General features: G+C 31.4%; 4 protein-coding genes and 1 pseudogene across 7 annotated transcripts; 2 read left to right on the forward strand and 3 right to left on the reverse strand.

The window, feature by feature from the left end:
* Window positions 1-1,095: 1,095 nt before the first annotated feature.
* Window positions 1,096-1,572, reverse strand: LOC107932984 (potassium channel toxin alpha-KTx 3.16). Its single transcript, XM_016865118.2, has 2 exons — window positions 1,464-1,572; window positions 1,096-1,386 (listed from the first exon to the last, which is right to left on the reverse strand). Exons 1-2 carry the CDS (start codon window positions 1,513-1,515, stop codon window positions 1,169-1,171), a joined length of 270 nt encoding a protein of 89 aa, XP_016720607.1. The 5' UTR covers window positions 1,516-1,572; the 3' UTR covers window positions 1,096-1,168.
* Window positions 1,573-2,578: 1,006 nt separating this feature from the next.
* Window positions 2,579-5,127, reverse strand: LOC107932986 (uncharacterized). Its single transcript, XM_016865119.2, has 3 exons — window positions 4,967-5,127; window positions 4,644-4,694; window positions 2,579-2,926 (listed from the first exon to the last, which is right to left on the reverse strand). The coding sequence occupies exons 1-3, from the start codon at window positions 5,016-5,018 to the stop codon at window positions 2,700-2,702; spliced, it is 330 nt and encodes a 109-aa protein (XP_016720608.1). The 5' UTR covers window positions 5,019-5,127; the 3' UTR covers window positions 2,579-2,699.
* A 2,074-nt stretch (window positions 5,128-7,201) lies between these two features.
* On the forward strand, window positions 7,202-10,201 carry LOC107932938 (E3 ubiquitin-protein ligase At4g11680). Of its 4 annotated transcripts, none has more exons than XM_041096943.1 (5): window positions 7,202-7,431; window positions 7,645-8,338; window positions 9,298-9,420; window positions 9,508-9,766; window positions 9,853-10,201. In XM_041096943.1, the coding sequence occupies exons 2-5, from the start codon at window positions 8,007-8,009 to the stop codon at window positions 10,003-10,005; spliced, it is 867 nt and encodes a 288-aa protein (XP_040952877.1). In that variant the 5' UTR covers window positions 7,202-7,431; window positions 7,645-8,006; the 3' UTR covers window positions 10,006-10,201. The 4 variants fall into 4 exon arrangements, with proteins under 4 accessions (XP_040952877.1, XP_016720548.1, XP_016720550.1 ...); XM_016865059.2 differs by having other exon boundaries at window positions 7,206-7,356; window positions 7,884-8,338; XM_016865061.2 differs by having other exon boundaries at window positions 7,230-7,431; window positions 7,884-8,338.
* Window positions 10,202-10,895: 694 nt separating this feature from the next.
* Window positions 10,896-14,727, forward strand: LOC121219207 (non-specific lipid transfer protein GPI-anchored 14-like; annotated as a pseudogene).
* A 1,286-nt stretch (window positions 14,728-16,013) lies between these two features.
* Window positions 16,014-18,830, reverse strand: LOC107933014 (nucleolin). The gene is made up of 3 exons (XM_016865149.2): window positions 17,870-18,830; window positions 16,749-17,004; window positions 16,014-16,531 (listed from the first exon to the last, which is right to left on the reverse strand). Exons 1-3 carry the CDS (start codon window positions 18,185-18,187, stop codon window positions 16,143-16,145), a joined length of 963 nt encoding a protein of 320 aa, XP_016720638.1. The 5' UTR covers window positions 18,188-18,830; the 3' UTR covers window positions 16,014-16,142.
* Window positions 18,831-19,774: the final 944 nt, after the last annotated feature.

Here is a 19,774-nt window from a genome sequence, read left to right on the forward strand (position 1 = left end):
ACATGGACAACGTGTATCTAAAGTGTCAAAAAGATAGACAATATGTTTAAAAATTAAGAGGACTTTTTTTTAACATATCATATCATAGTTGCACATGCGATAGGTACACATGATCAAAATTTAGTCCAGGCGTTTCATATATGCTTCAACATCATATTCGAACTAACATTCAATGCTTAAACTAATAACTAGGCTAACAAAGACCTAATTAGTACAATATTTATATTATAAGGACTCAATTAAAATATTTTAAAATTTAAAGACCAATTTAAAATCTGAATCATAATTGGTGGACATCCAGCGAAACAAATCCTTAAAAAATAAGTCCAACTTATGGGCTATATTATTCATCGTCAAGAGGCCATTTCTCGTGGCCCAAAAAATTTTATTAGTGATGCTCAATTACTCAAATATTACATATATATACAAAGAGTTATGTGGATCGGGCATCTCTTGATTCTCATTTTAAATTAGTCCTCCAAACTTCAAAATCACATCTTTAAACTATCAAGATTATATTAATTAAGTCCTTCTATTACTAAAACTCATATATCACTTCATTTTTGCTTTTCCATTTCTATTTCCTTTTAACTTTTTTTTTGTTTCATTTTAACATTTTCTTTTGTATGAAAAATTTCATTTTAAGTTATGTGAAATAAGATTTAGATATCACTTAACAATTAAATTAATGATTTTAATAGCGAAAGGACTTAATTGATGTAACCACGATGGTTTAAGAATGTAATTAGAACGTCTTGATGTTTAGGGATCAATATAGAATGAGGTTCATGTTTTTGGGGCATCCAGTGCAATTAACTTCATATCCAAAAGCTATAGGATGATAGGATGTCGAGATTAAGTTATATATTTTGATCAAAGCTAAAATGTAATTTCATCATTATATTATCATATACCTTTATAGTTTTAGATGGACTAAATCAAAATATTATCATTTTTATAGACCAAAATATAAATATACCATTTATTAACTTAATTTGTAAAATTTCCCATTTTTAGAGGGGCCTTGAAGAAAACTCATTTCCTTTTTAAGCAAGATTATGGATTCAAAAAATAAGGAGAGAATTTAGGTATGAATTACTATAAAAGAAAATTTATATTTCATTTATTATACCAACAACTTATTGGGTTTCAAATATTTTATGTATAATTAATGCATAGTAGTTGGGGAATGGGCTCTAACATAAGATGAAACAGGGGCGGCTTCATTAACATGCTGTTGAACTTGCATTTCATCAGCACAATTGCAAGAGCCATTGATGCAACGATATTCCCCTTTGCAATATTGCTTGCATTGCTCATCATGGGTGCAAAGAACCGGTATCTCTCTCCAACCTTCCACTTGTAGCACTTGTTGAAAGCTCAAGCCTGCAAAAAGAAATGCCATGCTATTAAAATTGGATGATAGTTTCAACAAAATAAAATAAAAATGGAATTTAACTTACATGAAACTATGAGCAAAACAGAAAGCAAAAGAGTAAGGCTTCTGGAACCCATGTCTGGCAATGAAAAAAAGTGTAGAGAAGGGTGGTAGGATTGGGAATTTAAAGGTAGAAAGAATGTATTCAAATTGGTAACGTATCCAATTATGGGTTTAAATTAAATACTACATTTATGATTTACAATCAATGAAATTTTGCTACTTTAATTTTCCTATCTGGCACAAGTGGACACTAATTAATGATTAATAAGGTTTTATTATTAATAAATGATATGAAATAAATTAGAATCACAAACCATTTAATATTAATAAAAATGGAATGACTAAATTACGTACTGTATTACAAATTAAAAAATATAAAATCAAATGAAATTTGACTTCTATTTAGAGGAGTTCTCATGTCTCTTTATACAAACACGGCTATCTAAATGGATAGTTACATCTTTTAACAATAAACGCAATTATTCAATAGATGTATCCCTAAATAATCATGATTTATTGTTAATAACAAAGTGATATGATTTTTGAATTTAAGACACATACTTCATCACCATGAAATGTGATAACTCTTGGTTAATAACCACGTCATATAACTTTTCATTTGTAACGACTGGAACACTATATTATATTTTGAAAATGTTCCAATATACTTTTCACTTTTTATTTTGTTTTAAAATTTTCATTTTAAATTATGCCAAATAAGATATGACATGTCACTTAATTGTTTTAGTAATAGAATGATTTGATTGATATAACCTCAACAGTTTAGGATGTACTTAGAACGTTTTGAAGTTTAGGGATTAATTTAGAATAAGGATCACGGTTTCGAGACGTCTGGTACAATAAACTCTATATACAAAAGCTCAAGCTGATCCTTTGGCACTCAATGAAAAGAACATGGGGCGAAATCAAAAAAAGTTTTTGGTGTGTCGAGATTAACTTATATATTTTTATCAAAGTTAAAATGTAATTTCACTTCAAGGTTTTAGAAGGACTAAATCAAAATTTTATCACTTTTAGGGAGCCAAATTACAAATTTACTATATATTAACTTATATATTTTTTCCTATTTTGAAGGGTACTAGGGCTTTTGTTTATCCTTTGCCTTCGTCCCTGAAAAGAACTCATTTTCCTTGGATAAAGATTTTGATTCGGAACTTATCAATAGAAAAAACAATGCTTTTGCCTTACTATAAAGCAAATTTATTTCACTTGATATACAATGAACAACTTGGCATGCTTAATGCATATTATTTGGGCCATTGCCTCTAGAACAAGATGAAACAGGGATGGCTTCATTAACATGTTGCTGTTGTTGTTGAACTTGCATTTCATCGAAGCAATTGCAACAGCCTTTGATGCAACGATATAACCCTTTGCAGTAATCCTTGCAGTCTTCATCATGGGTGCAAAGAACTGGTTCCCGTCTCCAACCTTCAACTTGTAGCAGTTGTTGAAAGGATATACCTACAACAAAAATGTCTTTCATTAGTTGCTTTGCTACTAAAATTGGATGATAGTTTTGGATCCGTTAAATTACAGTTTTGATCCTTATACTATGTCTAAACTTGAAATTTAGTCTTTCTACTTCAATTTGGCACAAGTTGATCCTTTTTCTTTTATAATGTTATTAGTTAGTCCAAATTAGGGGTGAAGCTGGGAATTTTATGTTAGGGAACTTAGATAACACTATAAATTTTGAGGGGTGGAAGCAGAAAAAATTGCAATAAAAGGGCCTAAATTGAATTATTAATTTTTGAGCAGGACCAAAATACAAAAATTTCCATTTAACCAAGGGGCCTGTCTCCCTTTTAGGGGTGAGCATTTGATCGAATCGAATCGAATCGAATCGAAAATTTTCGAGTTAATCGAGTTTTCAAATCTCATTTTATCATCCTAACTTTATTTGAAGTTTTCTCGAATCGAGTCGAGTGAGATGGAATTCGAATCGAATCGAATCGAATATATTTGTTTGAGTTAAATTTTAAAAAATAATTTTAGGTCCTTGTAACCATTGTCACCCATCGTAATAAAATTTGTCCACCTTAATCAAATTTTTTATTAACTTTCATCACTTCATAATTTATTTATTAATTTTTTATATACTGGTTAGCTTCTTTGCTTGCTTAGTTGTTTCAATTATCTTCAGATTCTTGTCACTATGTATTTTAGAATTAAAAATATATTAAATGTAAAAATATGATTTTTTAATAAAAGTTATTTTAAAAATAAAATGTGAAATTGATACCAATATAAAATTTTAACACGAATATTTTATGGCATAATTAATAATTCAATTTTAATATAAATATTCAATATGACTAAACAATTCAATAATATAAATAATATAAAATGTGAAGTTTAATTTAATAATATAAATAGTAGATATAAATAAAATTATTACTATTTATGTTTAGTGATTTTTTATTTGGATATTTTGATTTTTTTATTTGGGAGTAAAGGGTGAGAAGTAAAAATTTAGGGGAAAAATAAAAAGTTTTGGGGAATAAAAGTTTGAGGGAAAGTAAATAGGGGGAGTAAAATTTTAGAGGGAAAATATTAAAAAAAAAATTGGAGGGGGGAGGGTTTGGGATAGATGGGAGGTGAGATGGGAAGAGAATAAAAGTTTTAGGGGAAAAGTGGGAGGGAGTAAAAATTTTGGGGGAAAATAAAATGTTTTAAGGATTTTTGGGAGTAAAATTTTGAGAAAAAATCAATGGGAGAGTAAAATTTTGGTGGGAAATGGATTTTGGGTAGATTGGGGGATTGGGAGGGGAAGGGAGTAAAAGTTTTGGGGAGAAAGTGGGAAGGAGTAAAAGTTTTGAGGAAAAAGTAAAAAGGTTTGGGAGTTTGGGGTAAAAATGTAAAATATTATAGTTTGATATTCGAATTATTCGAATTATTCGAATTCGAAAACTAAACTTGATTCGAACTCGAAATTCGAAAAAAAATTCGAGTTGATTCGAATAACTCGATTAACTCGAATAACTTGATTCGTTTAACTCGAAATTCGAATTTTTTTTCGATTTTTTCGAGTCGAATCGAATTTTGCTCACCCCTATTCCCTTTGCTTCTATCCCGGTCAAGGAAGAAGCCAGAAAATTATTGAAGGCTAAAGTGTAATTTTATCATTATATTAACATGTAATTTCATAAAAATTTAAGGGTGTCATTAGAAAATCTACCATTGGGGGAGAGGGGGCCTTGCCTGGCGCTCTTTGCCTTTGTCCCTAACCCTGATCCAAATAGTTAACTATTAAAATGGACATAAATTTAAAAGAAAAAAAAACACTTTCAACATACCAAAAATCCATATGATGAATTGGAATGAATTTTTTAAGAAAAAATCACATCAGAACTTTATCTAATATAATTGCATTGAAGTATTAAATTATATCAAATTAAAATATAGAGATCTAATTCAAAATTTAAGCATAATAGAAGGATTAAAATCATAATTTGACATATTTGGATTTACATCTAAATAAAAAAGAGAAAATTAACTCACATGAAACTATAATCAAAACACAAAGCAAAAGAGGAAGCCTTCTCAAACCCATGTATTGTGAAAGAAATATTTGTAGGCGGTGAAAATAATAGCTTATTATGATGTAGAGACGGGTCTTAGCATTGCCATTTTAAAGTGGAGGAAAGATAACACTAAAAATTAATAAATTTGGTAACATATCCCCTGCTTTATCAATTATGGGTTTAAATCCTATAAAATTGTGCCAATTGGATACCTTAATTGTTTGACATATCATTACTATTAATATTATTAATTATCTATATTTAGCAACAATTTATTTTGTTTTATTTTTAGTATATGCTATTATAAGGTTTTATCTAAATAGGAAATTTCTAACCATATTCACGTTAGGTTAGAATTGTGTTTCCTTCTGGAGGGTTGTCTCTAGTCCCAAGAGGAATCTTCTCCTTCTTCATTTCTTGATTGCTCCTCACTCCTTCAGGCTTTCTTTCAGACATGCTCCCAAGGTTGAGCCCAAAGGAATTTGTTTTAGGCTTACAATTCATGATATTATTGGATTGTTGGTCAGGGTTCTTTTTCTCCTTAAAACAACAATATTCATCTTCGTGATGGTTTGTTAAGGGGATGAAAGGTAGAGGATGGATGTGTCTGTTGTTTAATTTGAAGGTAAGATGGATGGTAGGCCTCCACCATGTTATTTTGGCCCTATTTTTCAGACTTGTTCTGATGTTAGCTTTGGGGAATGCTCTGGTCTTCTTGCTCTTGGTGGTTGTTGCCTTTTAAGGATAAAAATATAGCTTTTTGTTAGGCTCCCACTAATGAGGCAAATTAACACTAATGTTATACAAAATGTTGAATAGTATAATGGGGCGATTCACGCCATAAGGGTTGTGGTAAGCCACTAGAAAGAGGGCAACTTACACTATAGATGGTGATTTAAGGAGACTGAAACTATACTTGAGCAGAGTTTGGATAATATGTCTTACTCTTTCTCTTATACCCTTGGTGTTTAAAGAAGTATTTGTAGAAGGAAGGGTGGGTCCTAGCCATTAAGTTCCCTATTCTTTGGGTGCCCTATTAGGGTGGTAGATGTTAATTTAGGGTATTGTTGGAATCGACTAGAAATAATTAAACAATATGCTCGTTAAGCTAAGATATGATAAATGGATGGTTTCCATCAAGAACTCTTCTCCTTATATCTTCTTCTCATTAAACAATATGCTCACTTGGTGTGACAGAATGTCCGCACGAAACATATTTCTCCCCTGGTGTGGCCATGAGGTCGAGCTTCGCCAAGTTCCTTGATCTAGCAAGGGGGTCCAAGGGCGAAGGATAACAATACTTAAACTTTCTTTCGATCCAAAGTGATACCTAAACACCAAATTTATCTCATTTGACCCTTTAAGTGTATGACATCTAATAATATTTTACCATGTGTCATATTCTTATGTGTTGGTATTGACTTTTGGGGCAAATTAGATAAAAAATAATAGTTTAGATATCATTTTTAACCCAATAAAGAAAAAGTATAGTATTTTACATATAAACCTTAAACTTGTTTATACTTAACATAACAGTTTATAACTGGATATAATATTTTACTTCTCGTAATAATATTGATTGCAATAATAAAAAGATTGTGGTAATTTAGAATTTTATGTGTTTTCAGTCAACAGATGATAATTTTAATTTTCCATTATTAATTCATTACTTTAAAAAATATGTGTCAGCATTAAGAAAAGTTAAAAGTAAATTAATTCCCCAATAAAAAAAGTGAATAGAATGCCCACTCAACAACAAAAAATAATTCAATGGAGGGCATAAGTATGGTAGGAATTTTTTTTTATATTAATGGTTAAATATATATTTTTAGAAATATGATTAAAATATATTATAAGTATTTGTACTCTTTTCAAATTTAGAATTTAGTTTCTTTATTTTTTAAATTTCAAAATTTAAATTTAATTATTATTATTTTTAATTAAATTTATTGATGTAATATTTTAAAATATAAAAAGTTCTAGAATTAAAAAATTAAAATCATATGATAAAATGACAAAATAGTCTTAAAATTAACAAAAAAAAATATTAGTGAAAAAACTTAAAAGCTTGACTGATGTCTTAAAACTTAATATTGATATAAAGAAAAACCAAATAATTTAACATTATTAAAAACCTAAAATTGAACCAAGCAGAACAGACCCGTTTAGAATGGGATAAAGGGAAATTTGCACAAAAAACCAAGCTTAAAACGACAAATAAACAGGTGCATTACCGCCGTTTTGCTTTCCTGCTTTTCTTTGTAAACCAAAAATCTTACCTTTTGATCAAAATCTTTTGCTCCCTTTTATTATTTTGCTTTCACCAAACAGAGCTGGTCAAGTGGCTAAAACCCAAAAATAGATACTGTAAGTCCTTTTTAAGTGTTGGGTTAAATATGTATAAACGTCAAGTTACTTTTTTTTAATCAATTTTGGTGATTGGTAAGTGCTTAATTCCTCTCTGCTTTCAAGTTGAAATTTTTAATGCATGTAAGCTTTTTGCTTGATGTTTGGATGCTGAGAAAAAAAAAACTGGGAAAAAAAACAAGAAAAAGAGAGAATTTTGAATCCAAATATGTAAACAAAGTCTTGAACTTGAGAATTGGGATCACCCATTTTTAGTTTAAGACTACTTTTTTTCTCCTCTTTTTTCAGCCCTGAGAAATTGGAAAATGTTTGGTTGCTGGGAAAATAAAAAAGATGAAGACTTTTGCTTCCATTTGAATTATTATAACTAAAATTAATGATTCTCTTGTTCTTTGTGGCGGTTTTTCCAAGCTAATGGATGATTTGCTGAGAAAATCGAGGGAAGATCAATTTTTTTCTTTTGGCTATGAATAAGTTCTTTGTTTTGGAGTATTTGTTGGTTTTCTTATAAATTTTTGTATATGCAGCACAATTGGCGGTTCGACCAAGGACTGATTTTTGTTGGTTTGCTAAAGATATTCACAAACTGATATGATGGCTTGAAAATGAAGAACAGTTGATCAAAGGCCAAAAAATAGAAACTTTACCAAATGGAGCAAACACTTGAAAACCTCCATGAAAGCAATGATCATGTTCTTGATATAGCACCAAACGATGGTCAAGTTGTGAACAATGTTGACTCTCATGAACCTGTGATTCAACCATCTTCAAGTCATGGAAGTTTTATGTCACCATTTTGTTTTTGGGTTTATATTAGATTAGTTTTCAATATAAGTCAAATTGTTGCTTCAATAACTGTTATAGTAGTTTCTAGAAATGAAAAACCACAAGCTCCATTGTCTACTTGGATTATGGGTTATGCTGCAGGTTGTGCTGCTTCTATTCCAATCCTTTTCCAACATTGTTTTCTTCCATATCCGACGTAAGTGCTTACCTTTTTTTATGTTCGATGTTTTCCGATGCTCAATTGTTAGTACTTGATGGTTTCTTAGTGTTATGTTCTTCTTGTTGTGGAACCATTTGCTTTAATTGTTGTCAACATTACAATAGTTGGCTTCAAGTTGCATGATCCCGTTTACGCGTCTCCGTTTCTGAGCTTGAAAGTTCGGGTCTTGTCCTTAGAATCAGTCAGTTTTCATATCGAAAAGTGCAAATATTGATTATATTCGTGTGTTAGAATATCTAGTATCGGAAGAAATTTTGCATTTGGCTTGTCTAGCAAAAGAAGAAATAAACATTGATTGATTCCTAGGTGGTACAAGTACCATGGAGGCCCCTGTACTGGGAATCAGATTGCATTTTGCCCCGTTTACTAAAAAAATAAGCAAATTAGTCTCTGTATGTTAGATCAAAGAGCAAACTAGTCCTTTTTATTCCATTTTTACTGTTAAAAATTGACGTGGCTGATGAAATATCCACGTGTACCTCATGTTAACGTGAAAGGATCAGTTTTTAACAATAAAAATGGATGACATTTTTAACAGAATGACTACTTTACTCTTTTATCTAACGTACAAGGACTGATTTATCCGTTTTCTGAGTAGAGGGGACAAAATGCAATCTGACTTATAGTACAAGGGCCTCCATGTTACTTTTACTATTCCTAGGTTCCTATGAACATCTTTTATGTTCATTGTTACTGTTATTCTTATTGAAAGTACAATAGACATTTTAAAAATCATTTTTTGCTGTGCTCGTTTTAAGAAAGATTTTAGCTTGTTCCAAAGTAAATTGAAGCCTCAGACAGTATGCATTATCGGTCTTTTATGAGTTCTTTTCATTTTGGTCCTAAGATTTACTTGTCTGTGTGTTTTATATATAACTTTCATCAATCTTTACTTATATATGACCGCTGATGCATTTTGCATGATAACTTGGCAGGCTTAGCAGATTATTAGAGCACTTTAAATGGGTGCTAAAAGCTTACTTTTTTGTATGGTTTATTATTGGAAATGTTTGGTTATTTGGAGGTTACTCTTCCTCGCGGGCTTCGAATTTACACAGGTGTCGACACTTACCTGTATAAGTATTATACTACTCGTTGTTTTTTCTCTGTCCGGAAATCAACTAGTTTCTTTGACTCCATTGTAGGTTATGTATAATGTTTCTCGTCTTTAGCTATCTCGAGTTTACTATGCCCTTCATCCTATGTGTGGTTTTAGCATGCTGTTGTGGAGACCTAGGCCTAATTAAAGGAGCCTCTTCAGAATGCATCGATTCATTGCCAACTTACAAGTTCAAGTTACAAAAAGACGGTAGCGGAAGCATAAGGAAAATTAATTCGGAAGTTAAAGGAGGGGCTGAAACCGTAGGAACCGAAAAGGACTGCGCTATTCCGGGAGATGATGCTGTAAGTTTTAGGAAGTATTATAATCACATTGTTCTGTTTTCACCCGAAAACCATAAATCAACTTGTTTTATATGCACATTATGCAGGTTTGCTGCATTTGTTTGGTGAGTTATGCCGACAATGATATGCTAAAGGAACTCCCTTGCTCTCATTTCTTCCATACCAACTGTGTAGATAAATGGCTCAAGATGAAAGCTCTTTGTCCGCTTTGCAAATGCACGGTTTTGATTACGAAATGAGGGTTTGCCTTTTTGTTATTGATATTCGATAGTAGTTCTTAACCACCTTTCCAAGTAGGTTACTCCCCCGATTACCGACAACGGTGGAAGACGTGCAAAATGAGGAGGGAAACGGGAAACAAAGAAACCTAAACTACAAAGATTGTACATACAAGGATATCTGTAATATACTTGAATGCAATTTGTTGATGCCAAACCTTTTTAAGCGTATCGATTTCACTGTTCATCCAAATATATCGGAAAAAAACCCTGAAATCAAATCAAAGAGATATCATCGGGAATGGCTTTTTAACATACTTCATTGGAATATGGAATACCATCTCTCAAGGCATTCCGTAGGTATATTAAGTGTTACCCCTTCCTTCACAATGAACTTCAGCTTCTGTATTTCAAGAGATTATAGAGAAAAAAAGTTAAATGCAAAGACTGGTTATGAATGAAGGAAAGGATTCATATATGGTGCTTGGGAGGTTGTTATATTATAGAGATCTGATTAAACTAGTCCTTTTTTTAAACGATCAATTTACTATTAAAAAAGTCAAATACGGTCAAATTGAAATATAGTTAACATTTTCAATATAAAAAATATCATTTATTGTTTCACAGAGTTAATATTTTTATTGTTCTATAAATAAAATCTTTTGTTTGAAATTAAATTGAAATTTTAAAAAAAATTAAAGATATTTTTTATACAGTAAATGTTAATTTGTTAGAATTTGAACTTATTTGATTCTTATTAATAGTATAGGGACTAATTTGATCCAATCCCTATAATATAGGGACCTCCTAGTTACTTTAACAAAAATGATTGGAGCAAAAAGTGGCCTAACTCTCTATATATACCTAACCAATTCAAGCTAAAAAAACCAAAAGAAACCTTGACAAAAAAAAAAGACCCCCCAATTTGCATAAAACCAGAAAACAACAAAAACCTAGAAAAGTTTAGAGAAGGAATTTGTGTTATAGGGCCAAAATTTGGGATCATTATAGATGGTGGTGATATGCATTATATTGGCAACATGGGCTGTCATGGAAACAACAAAGACAACAATAATGGAGGGTGATGAGAATGGATGTGCTGACCAGCTTGTTAATCTTGCATCTTGTATTCCTTTTGTGAGTGGAACCGCAAAGAAATCAGCACCACAGTGTTGCCAAGACACACAAAAAATGAAGGCCGACAAGCCAAAGTGCTAGTGCATCCTCATTGAAGAGAGCACTGATCCTTCATTTGGTCTCCCAGTGAATACCATTTTGGCTCTTCATATGCCATCAGCTTGTAATAATGATGCTAAAGTGTCTGACTGCCCTAGTATGTGTGAACTCTCTTACAATAATACTATACATTTGTCTGTTTTTAATGGTTTATGAAGCTAATTGTTGTTGTTGTTGTTGTTGGGGTAAAAATACCATGGAGATCCCTATATTAAGAGTCAGATTACATTTTGACTCCATTTACTTAAAAAATGGGCAAATTAGTCATTGTACATTATATCTAAGAGCAAATTGATCATTTTTATTCAAAATTTTATCTATTTCTACTGTTAAAAACTGGTATGACGAACATAATAACCAAAAAGTTACATGTGGCGTGCTACGTGTACCTCATTCTAACATACTGGGACCTATTTTTAACAATAGAAATGAGTAGAATTTTTAACAAAATGATTAGTTTGTTCTTTAGTCTACTATACAGAGATTAATTTACTCATTTTTTAATTAGAGGAAATTAATTTGACTTTTAGTACAAAGGTGTCCATAATTCTTTTACCATTATTTTTTTATGGTGTTGGGTAGGTATTTTGAACCTATCACCAGATTCACTAGATGCAAAGATTGTAATACCCCGAAAATTATTACAGTAAGAAAGTAAGATAATATTCCTAATATAGTAAAATAAGGAAATAAAGTGATAAAAAGGGTAATTTTGAGTTATGTCAACATTAAGAAGTAAATTATGACATATTAATTCAAGAAAGGATTAAATCGTAAAAGTGAGAAAAGTTTTGTTGCCCAAGGGTAAATACTCAAAATTTGAGGGGTTAAAGTGAAAATAATAAAAAGTTGAAGGACCAATAATGAAAATATTTTAAGGGTGGAATAATCTAGAAACTAAGGAAAATGGATGAATTAGGACCAAATTAAATAGGTGAAGAATTTTGAGAGACTAAATCGTAATTTTACCAAATTAAGTAATGACTCAAGGATGAAATTTTAAAAGATCATAAATAGCAAAATGGTCATTTAGAAGAGAGAGAAATCTAGAAGATAATGATGATGTTGGAGATATTTTAGATTAATTAAATAAATAAATATTAGTTTATTAATATTTTAATTTGATTTTTAAATAATATTTTATTATTTTATTATTTAGTATATATAAGTGAAAAGAAAGATGAAAAGGAACCAACCCACCATATTTTCCATGCAATTCACGTTAGAAGAGAAGAGAAGAAAGAAAGTTTTGCTTTCTTTACAATTTGGTCCTTCCACCAAAAAAGTTCACCATTTTCACTTAGAAATCAAAAGAATTTCCATAGCCATCAAGAGAGAAAGATAACAAGGAGACTATGGGGAGCTGAAATATCAATTTGGATTCAAGAAATTGAAGCTGGAGGAGAGAGAAAATCAAGTAAAAGGTTGAAATCAATAGGACAAGATAAGAACATTGAGATTTCAATATATTTTTAAGTTTGATATTAATGAAATAGCATGGAAAAGATGTTATAGTAGAGTTTTCTTATATAAATTCTTATGTTCTTGATATATTAGTGAAGAGAAATAAGTGAAAGTGATGGGGAATATTATAGAGAAAGGGAAAAAGGAATTTATAAACTTAGTAATTAACATTTTGCCCTAAAAACAATTTTGGACAGCAGCAGTAGGTTAACTTTGAAAAATCACCATAAATTGTGGAAATGAAATTAGAGGATGAACAAAATATGGAATTAAAGCTTACTGAGTCTAGTTTCTCATAGAAGAAATGGTGTAAGTAATGGAATTGTGAATCATGAGATATAATAGATTTTGTGAGACAATGTCAGAATGATTTTGGGTTCCCCTGTTCTGACTTTGGAAAATTATAAAAAATTGTAAAAAATTAAATATGGATTATAATTTATATGTTAAAATCCTTAAAGAGTCTATTTTCAATAGAAATAAAATTTAATATCATCCGAATTCTGTACAATGAGATAATTAAGTTTTAGTGAAGAAGGGTCAGAACTGAGTAGAACAGAGGTAAATTTAAAGAATAAACTGTACTTATTGGCTAGACCAAAAATTCTGAAAATTTTATGGCAAGAAGATATGTGAGTCTAGTTTCAGGGAAAATTATCGGATCCTAATTTTGAGTTCTTTAGCTCAAGATAAAAATAATTTAGTGGCTATGACTCAAATGGACAATTTTGAATAAATTTACAAGTAAATAGTGAAATCATAGATAATGTTACTTATAAGCATATAATATAAATTAAGAATGTGGAATGGAGAGGAGGAGGAGGAGGAGGAGGAGGAGGAGGAGGAGGAGGAGGAGGAAAATATATATATGAATATTCAGTTAGCATGGATAATTTGAACGTTTTAGGCTCAGGGACTAAATTGAATAAAAGTACAACTTTAAGGGTAAATTTGTAAAAATGTCAAAAAGTGACCAAATTGCATGAAATGAATTGTTTTATTATTTAAATTAGTAAATTGAATGAAATATTAATTTAGATCAAGATTGGGTGGAAATTTGAGAAAAATAGAAAATTTCCAAAATGTTCCTGAATTTTGGTATTTCTGCAATTTAGCCTGGTAAGTTCGTATGAGCTATATTCTGTATAATTTTAATTGAAGTGAATGCTATTTGGTAATGAATATTATATATATGTGTGTGTGTTTTATTATTGGAATTGAATTATTATTGGTAATATGTATAATTATTTGATGCATTGAAATGATTATCGGAAGCTCGATCGAGTTGGAAGCTTGTTGGAGATATATCACATTATCCATTGGTTCTATCGATAATTTTGGATGATTTGATTTTGGTTATAATGGTATGTACAAGTGAAATTGGTTAACGTTAGCTCATTAATTTTTTGATTTTTATTGGTTATAAATACGAATGCTTGATGAAAAGAAAAGTCTGAAAATTAATTAGTAAACTCTGGTAATGCTTTATAACCCTATTTTGGCGATAGATACTGGTTAGGGGTGTTACAAAAATCTTTAAAGAAGTTGGTTCTTCAACTACAATAAGTTCCCCACCAGCTATTGGGTCAACTTCTTCATTAGCCGGGACGGGTTTGGGTTCAAGTTCGAACTCGGTTTCGAAGGCAACCCCTAGTAGCAACAATGATGTAGAGAAAGTGAAAGTATTTCATGGAGGAAATTGCCTTGTGTTGATTGCTTTAATTGCATGGATTTTCATATGAGAGGGTTGTTTTTGTTGAAAGTTTGACTTAATGTAGGATCTTTTGGTTGTGTTTGGCTACCATGTTTTGTTTGTAGTTTTCAATATCAAGAACAATAATACAGTCGGAATGCCTAATGGCTGGTGCAGCGGGTTGAGTTGAGTCGATCTGGTGGGTTGATTTGGAAATTGCATGTGCCGCAGCGGGTTGGCCATTTCTTATGGCTGGTGCTCCGAGATCGGTTGATGACTAATGGGCTATGTGGTGTTTGTGCGGCGGGTGTGGAAACAACTTTGCATGTCCTTCGGGGCTGTCCGTTTGTTTCACCGATCGGGCAAAGTATTGTTCCACCAGACTTGCATTTGGGTTTTTTTCATGGCGAATGATAGCTGATATTGTGCCCTGAAATATTGTTTTGGGTATCTTTTGTTGGAAAATTTGGTTACGCAGAAATCGTCGTGTGTTCTCTGATGCGTAGGATCAATTCCATCAACTTCAGTCTCATGGAATAAGGCATATAACTCGGCTTTCGATACAACGCGAGGTGGGTACTGTAGATGCACGGTGGGTGCCACCTGCTGTCGGGTGGTCGAAATTGAATACAGATGGTGCTGTCACTCTTTCTGATGGCCACTGGTTGTACGGCATCTGCCAACATATTGGTATAGGCTTGGTTCTTCAAGCTGAATTGCGCGCTATGGTGGAATGGATTTGACATGCTCATTGTGGGAAGTGAGTGCGTTCTGGCGGCTGTCCTTGGTTCGCATGATTCACAGAACTTGAATTTAATCAAATAATTCTAATCATCTCAAAGGTAGAAAATGTATAAGAAGTAAAGCACTTTTTGATATTTTGTTATTTTATTGAAAGTTGAGCCTGTCAACAATTCTTCAATTAAACCCATATTCAGGGGAATTTCATTTATAAAGCTCAAATAGTTTTTTACTTTTTTCATTAATATTTTAATAATTCCAACTTCGAAATTTTATTTATTTTTTCCTAACTTTTAAATTTATTAATTTAACTAAAAGAATTTTTATATATATAAATAAAATAGAAGTCCAGTTAATAATACAGAATAAGTTTTAAATAATTTTACAACAAAACTAAAACCCAATCAATAAATAATGCCAACTCAACTTAATACATTATAATAACATAAATATTTAAATTAATTACTTAATATTTAGAGTCTTATCAATGTCAAACTCTATATTATAAGTATCATAAAAAATATTAGTAAATCAAATTATATTTTATTCCTCTACTAAAATATTAAATAAATTAATCTATTAATTTTTAAGAGAAAAAATTAATTTGATCATGGAAGCAATATGGAAGGATAGGGTATACATCACCAAATAGCTGCAGTTTTCAAGACACTATGGGGCATGCTCTGCAGTTCCTAATATACACAATGTAAGTTCAACCTCACACGCACACACACTAAATCTAGGGTAATAAACCCACTTCGACCCCTGAAGCTACCGCTCAAGTTCCTAATATACTGCTATGCACAAATTACCAGTAAAATAGCATTGCATTTGAGCTTCAAACGAACATTTATATTTTTCTCTCTTAAATCAAAATGCCATGTTAAAACTCCAATTGACCAAAAACCATATACTGATGTTTATTTTCGCATTAACAAAAAACGAACAAAGGGAGGGTAAAATGTCCATGATGTTGAAAGTTATAAATGATAAAACCAAAAAACCCGAAAACCTTTCACCCACTTTACCGCACCGGCTGCTGATTGTAGTGATTCTTTTCCTTCTTCTTTGCAGCAGCAAGCCTTGCACTTCTCGCAGCAGCCTCGTTGGCGGCAGCTCGTGCCGCGGCATCCATCTCTTTACTCAATTTTTTCTTTTTAGCTGAAGCAACTTTTTTCAGCTTCTCTTTCACATCAACAGCAGGCGTCTCTTCTGGCTTATTGGTTTCACCGGCTTCTTTGGCATCGTTTCCGACGTTAACACTGCCTTCACCTGGGACCTGTAATGATTCTTTCGCCTCCTTCGATGATTTATCCTTCTTTTTCTTCTTTTTGGCGCTCTTGCTCTCGGCTGGAGTTTTTTCTTTCTTTTCGATTTTCCCATTGCTCTCTGAAATTTTCCCCTGTTCATCACCTGCGATCAGTACCAGCACGTGAAAAACTATTAAGAAATCAATACACAGTGAATAATGAGCAACTCCACTCGTAACAATCAATCAATACTTGACGTAAAGTCTCAGTTTCCAACTTCAACCTTTAGAAGTTTATGATTTCAACTCATTACATTTTCAGATAAATGCTATTTGTCCCGTTGAAAGACTAAGAAGCATAAGTGCGTTGATATTAATTACCATGGGAATCATTCGAGCCACCTGTCTGCTGTTTCGTATATCCTAACTCAGCAAGAACAGCATCCAGTTCCTCGAGCCCTTTCTTCTTCAGTTCCTTCTTCGAAAGCTGTCTTTCCGCTTCTTTATTAACCGCGGATGCTTCGGGAAGCTTGGTAGTAACCGGCTGCACTTCTACTGGTGTCTCAGCTTCTTTTTCATGTTCTTCTTCAACTTCATCATCAACTTCGTCAAGACCATCTTCCTCGCTTTCACTTTCCTGGAATGCAAAAACAAAATAAAACCAAATCTATAATATCCTTATCGCATTTTTAAAAGTTTGTTTGCTTCAAATGATAATATATGGTAGTAAAAGATATTGTTATACACAACATCAAACTTAGTAATACCATAAAAAGAACCAATATTCGAAAGATTCAATATGGAAAGACATTCACTACTGTCAGCTAATTCAGAAGCACAAAATAGCACCAAGTTTACCGGCATAAATATTTTGTAACTCGATTGCTATTTAGTTGAACGTTAACCCTAACCGAAAAAGACCAAATAAGGACTAAATACAAGTGCAAGCAAAATTAATAGGCATTCAACAGTTAAACACAGGACATCAATCACACGTACATGTGTAAACCGGATAGAGTGAAACCTAATATACACAACACCATACATGTGTTAGCTTCAAGAATCGAGTTTAACTTCATTTTAAAGTCTAAAGAATGATCAAATCAATAGAACCATTCATCAATATCCTATCAATCCGGAGTTTAAAATAAAAACAAACAAAAAGAATCTAATTTAGCAACTACATAGAACATGTATGTTATCAAACATAATTAGTTCATCATGAATCATGAATGCCTTTGAAGACACTATGCCTAACAAGACATGGACCCTCCATACAAATTTCATCATGATGTTCATAAATCCACACAAGCATTGTTACATTTACATCTACAAGATTCATAATCATCATCGATGAACAAAATCATCCCTTCCATCACCAAACACATACATACTTTCATGACCCAAGATTATATCATACATAAACATACGTATATTAACAACATCAATAAAGCAACAAATCATCTAATGATAACCCAAAAAAAAAAAAACAAAGTGCTGACCTCTAAAGTAGGTTCAGGTTCTTTAGGAATGCCCCAAGCAGAACCAGGAGGAGCCATTGAAGCATAATAATCATCATCATCTTCTTCATCAACATCAGCCCAAGACTTAACCTTTAGAGGTGATGGGGCCCAAAACACCTCTTTTTTCTCTGCTTCATTTCCCAACCCTTTCAACCCTTTGCTCTTAGAAGATGAACCCAGATTTTCCTTTTCACCCCCCTTCTTCTTCTTCTTCTTCAAACTACCAAGAGCAGCAAAAACATTGGTGCTGTTAATCACCAAAGGAGCCTCCTTCCTGCCTTTCCCTCCTCCCGCCATTTTTTCTTTTTTATCTCTTATCCAATCCTTCCCCCACGCCAAAAAATAGAACTTTTTTTTATAGAATTGTAAGTATAACAGTAGTTTATCAAAGAAACGATTTTTAAGCAATGGAAAATTCTGGGGTTGCAGAAAGAAAGTTAAAAAAAAAAGGGGGAAATTTTGATATTTTTAGAGTGAAATAAACGTGAAACTGATAAAAAGGTTAAATTTTTTTGGTTGGGTTTTCAGGGATGATCTGAGAAATGCCGGAAAATATTGTGATGAACCACGTTTTTGGTTTCTGGAAATAGGGAAAACGAATATTATATATATAAAATAAAAAGAACAAAAGTGAAGGAAGCAAGGTGTTCTTCAAATGTAGGTTAAGTGTTTACAAGTTTCCTATGTAAAAATAAATACAAAAAAGAAAACTGAGATGAAATAAAGAACGAAAAGAAAACCCTTTTCTCTTCTTTTATGTTTTCCCTTTTTAAAAAAATTTCCCTTTTTTTTTTCTGTTTGGAATCTGGGAAAATTTATTTTCGTTATAGAAAGAAACGTGGCGAATGATGGGTCTTTCTTAGGGCAAATGCACGTAAATGGGTTTCAAAGGTTGGATTTTTTTTTGTTTTACTTTTTTGATTTTAGGGTACTTAATGGTGGGTGCTGTGTTTAGAGATGTAGGGATTTTAAGTGAAGTTGGATGAATATGAACCGTTAGATTTACTGATGATCAGATTGGACTTTGTGGTTGGGAAGAAATGGCCCATTGGACCTTTTGGCAAATTTTTTGTGAAATTAAAAAATAAAATAAATAAATGGTACTTATGGTGGATAGGAAGAAAAGAAATTTTACAAGACATTTGGCTATCATGCAAATATTTGGACCCACTTTATAAATAAATGTAACTAAATTTTTTTATTTAAAAATAAATATTAGATCATAATTCTTTTTTTTTAAAATTAGATCATAATTATTCGATCTCTCTACTCAAAAATTAATTAAGGTATTTGTTAGTAGTATTTTTCTTTTTCTTTTTTCATACTTTAAAATTAGGTAGCCTAATTATGTTTTAGTGATAATAATATAAACATTTAATGTTATTAGTGGGTTTAAATTAATAAATAATTTGGTTGGCATTCTGTATTGTTGTTATTGTAACAATAAGGAGAATATGAGTTAAAACGTATTTAAGCTCGTTATTTCTTTGATTTAAGGGGTTAAAAATTAATAAAATCATTAGTTATTGTTCTTAAAATGATGTGCTTGCTTTTTTTTTTTGTATTTAGTCACACAATAAGGGTTACGTGAAATTTCAATTAATCATGTTAAATTAATAATAAATTTACAAGATAAAACAACATTTAGTCTTTGAATTTGGTAACTCTTTTCACTTTAGCCCTTGAACTTTATTTTGGTCTACATTAATATCGGAACATGATAGTTTTTTCTTAATTTGGTCGTAAACTTGGATTTTATTGACTTATGATGACATGACACTCCAAATATTTTTAAATGATTTTTGTATTTTTTAGATTTTATATATTTGTAAAAAAATTAACTGATGATGTGATATAATTTTAAAGTGCCACATCATCACTCCT

The sequence above is a fragment of the Gossypium hirsutum genome, chromosome D07 (assembly GCF_007990345.1).
Source record: "Gossypium hirsutum isolate 1008001.06 chromosome D07, Gossypium_hirsutum_v2.1, whole genome shotgun sequence".
NCBI classification, from domain to species: Eukaryota; Viridiplantae; Streptophyta; class Magnoliopsida; order Malvales; family Malvaceae; genus Gossypium; species Gossypium hirsutum.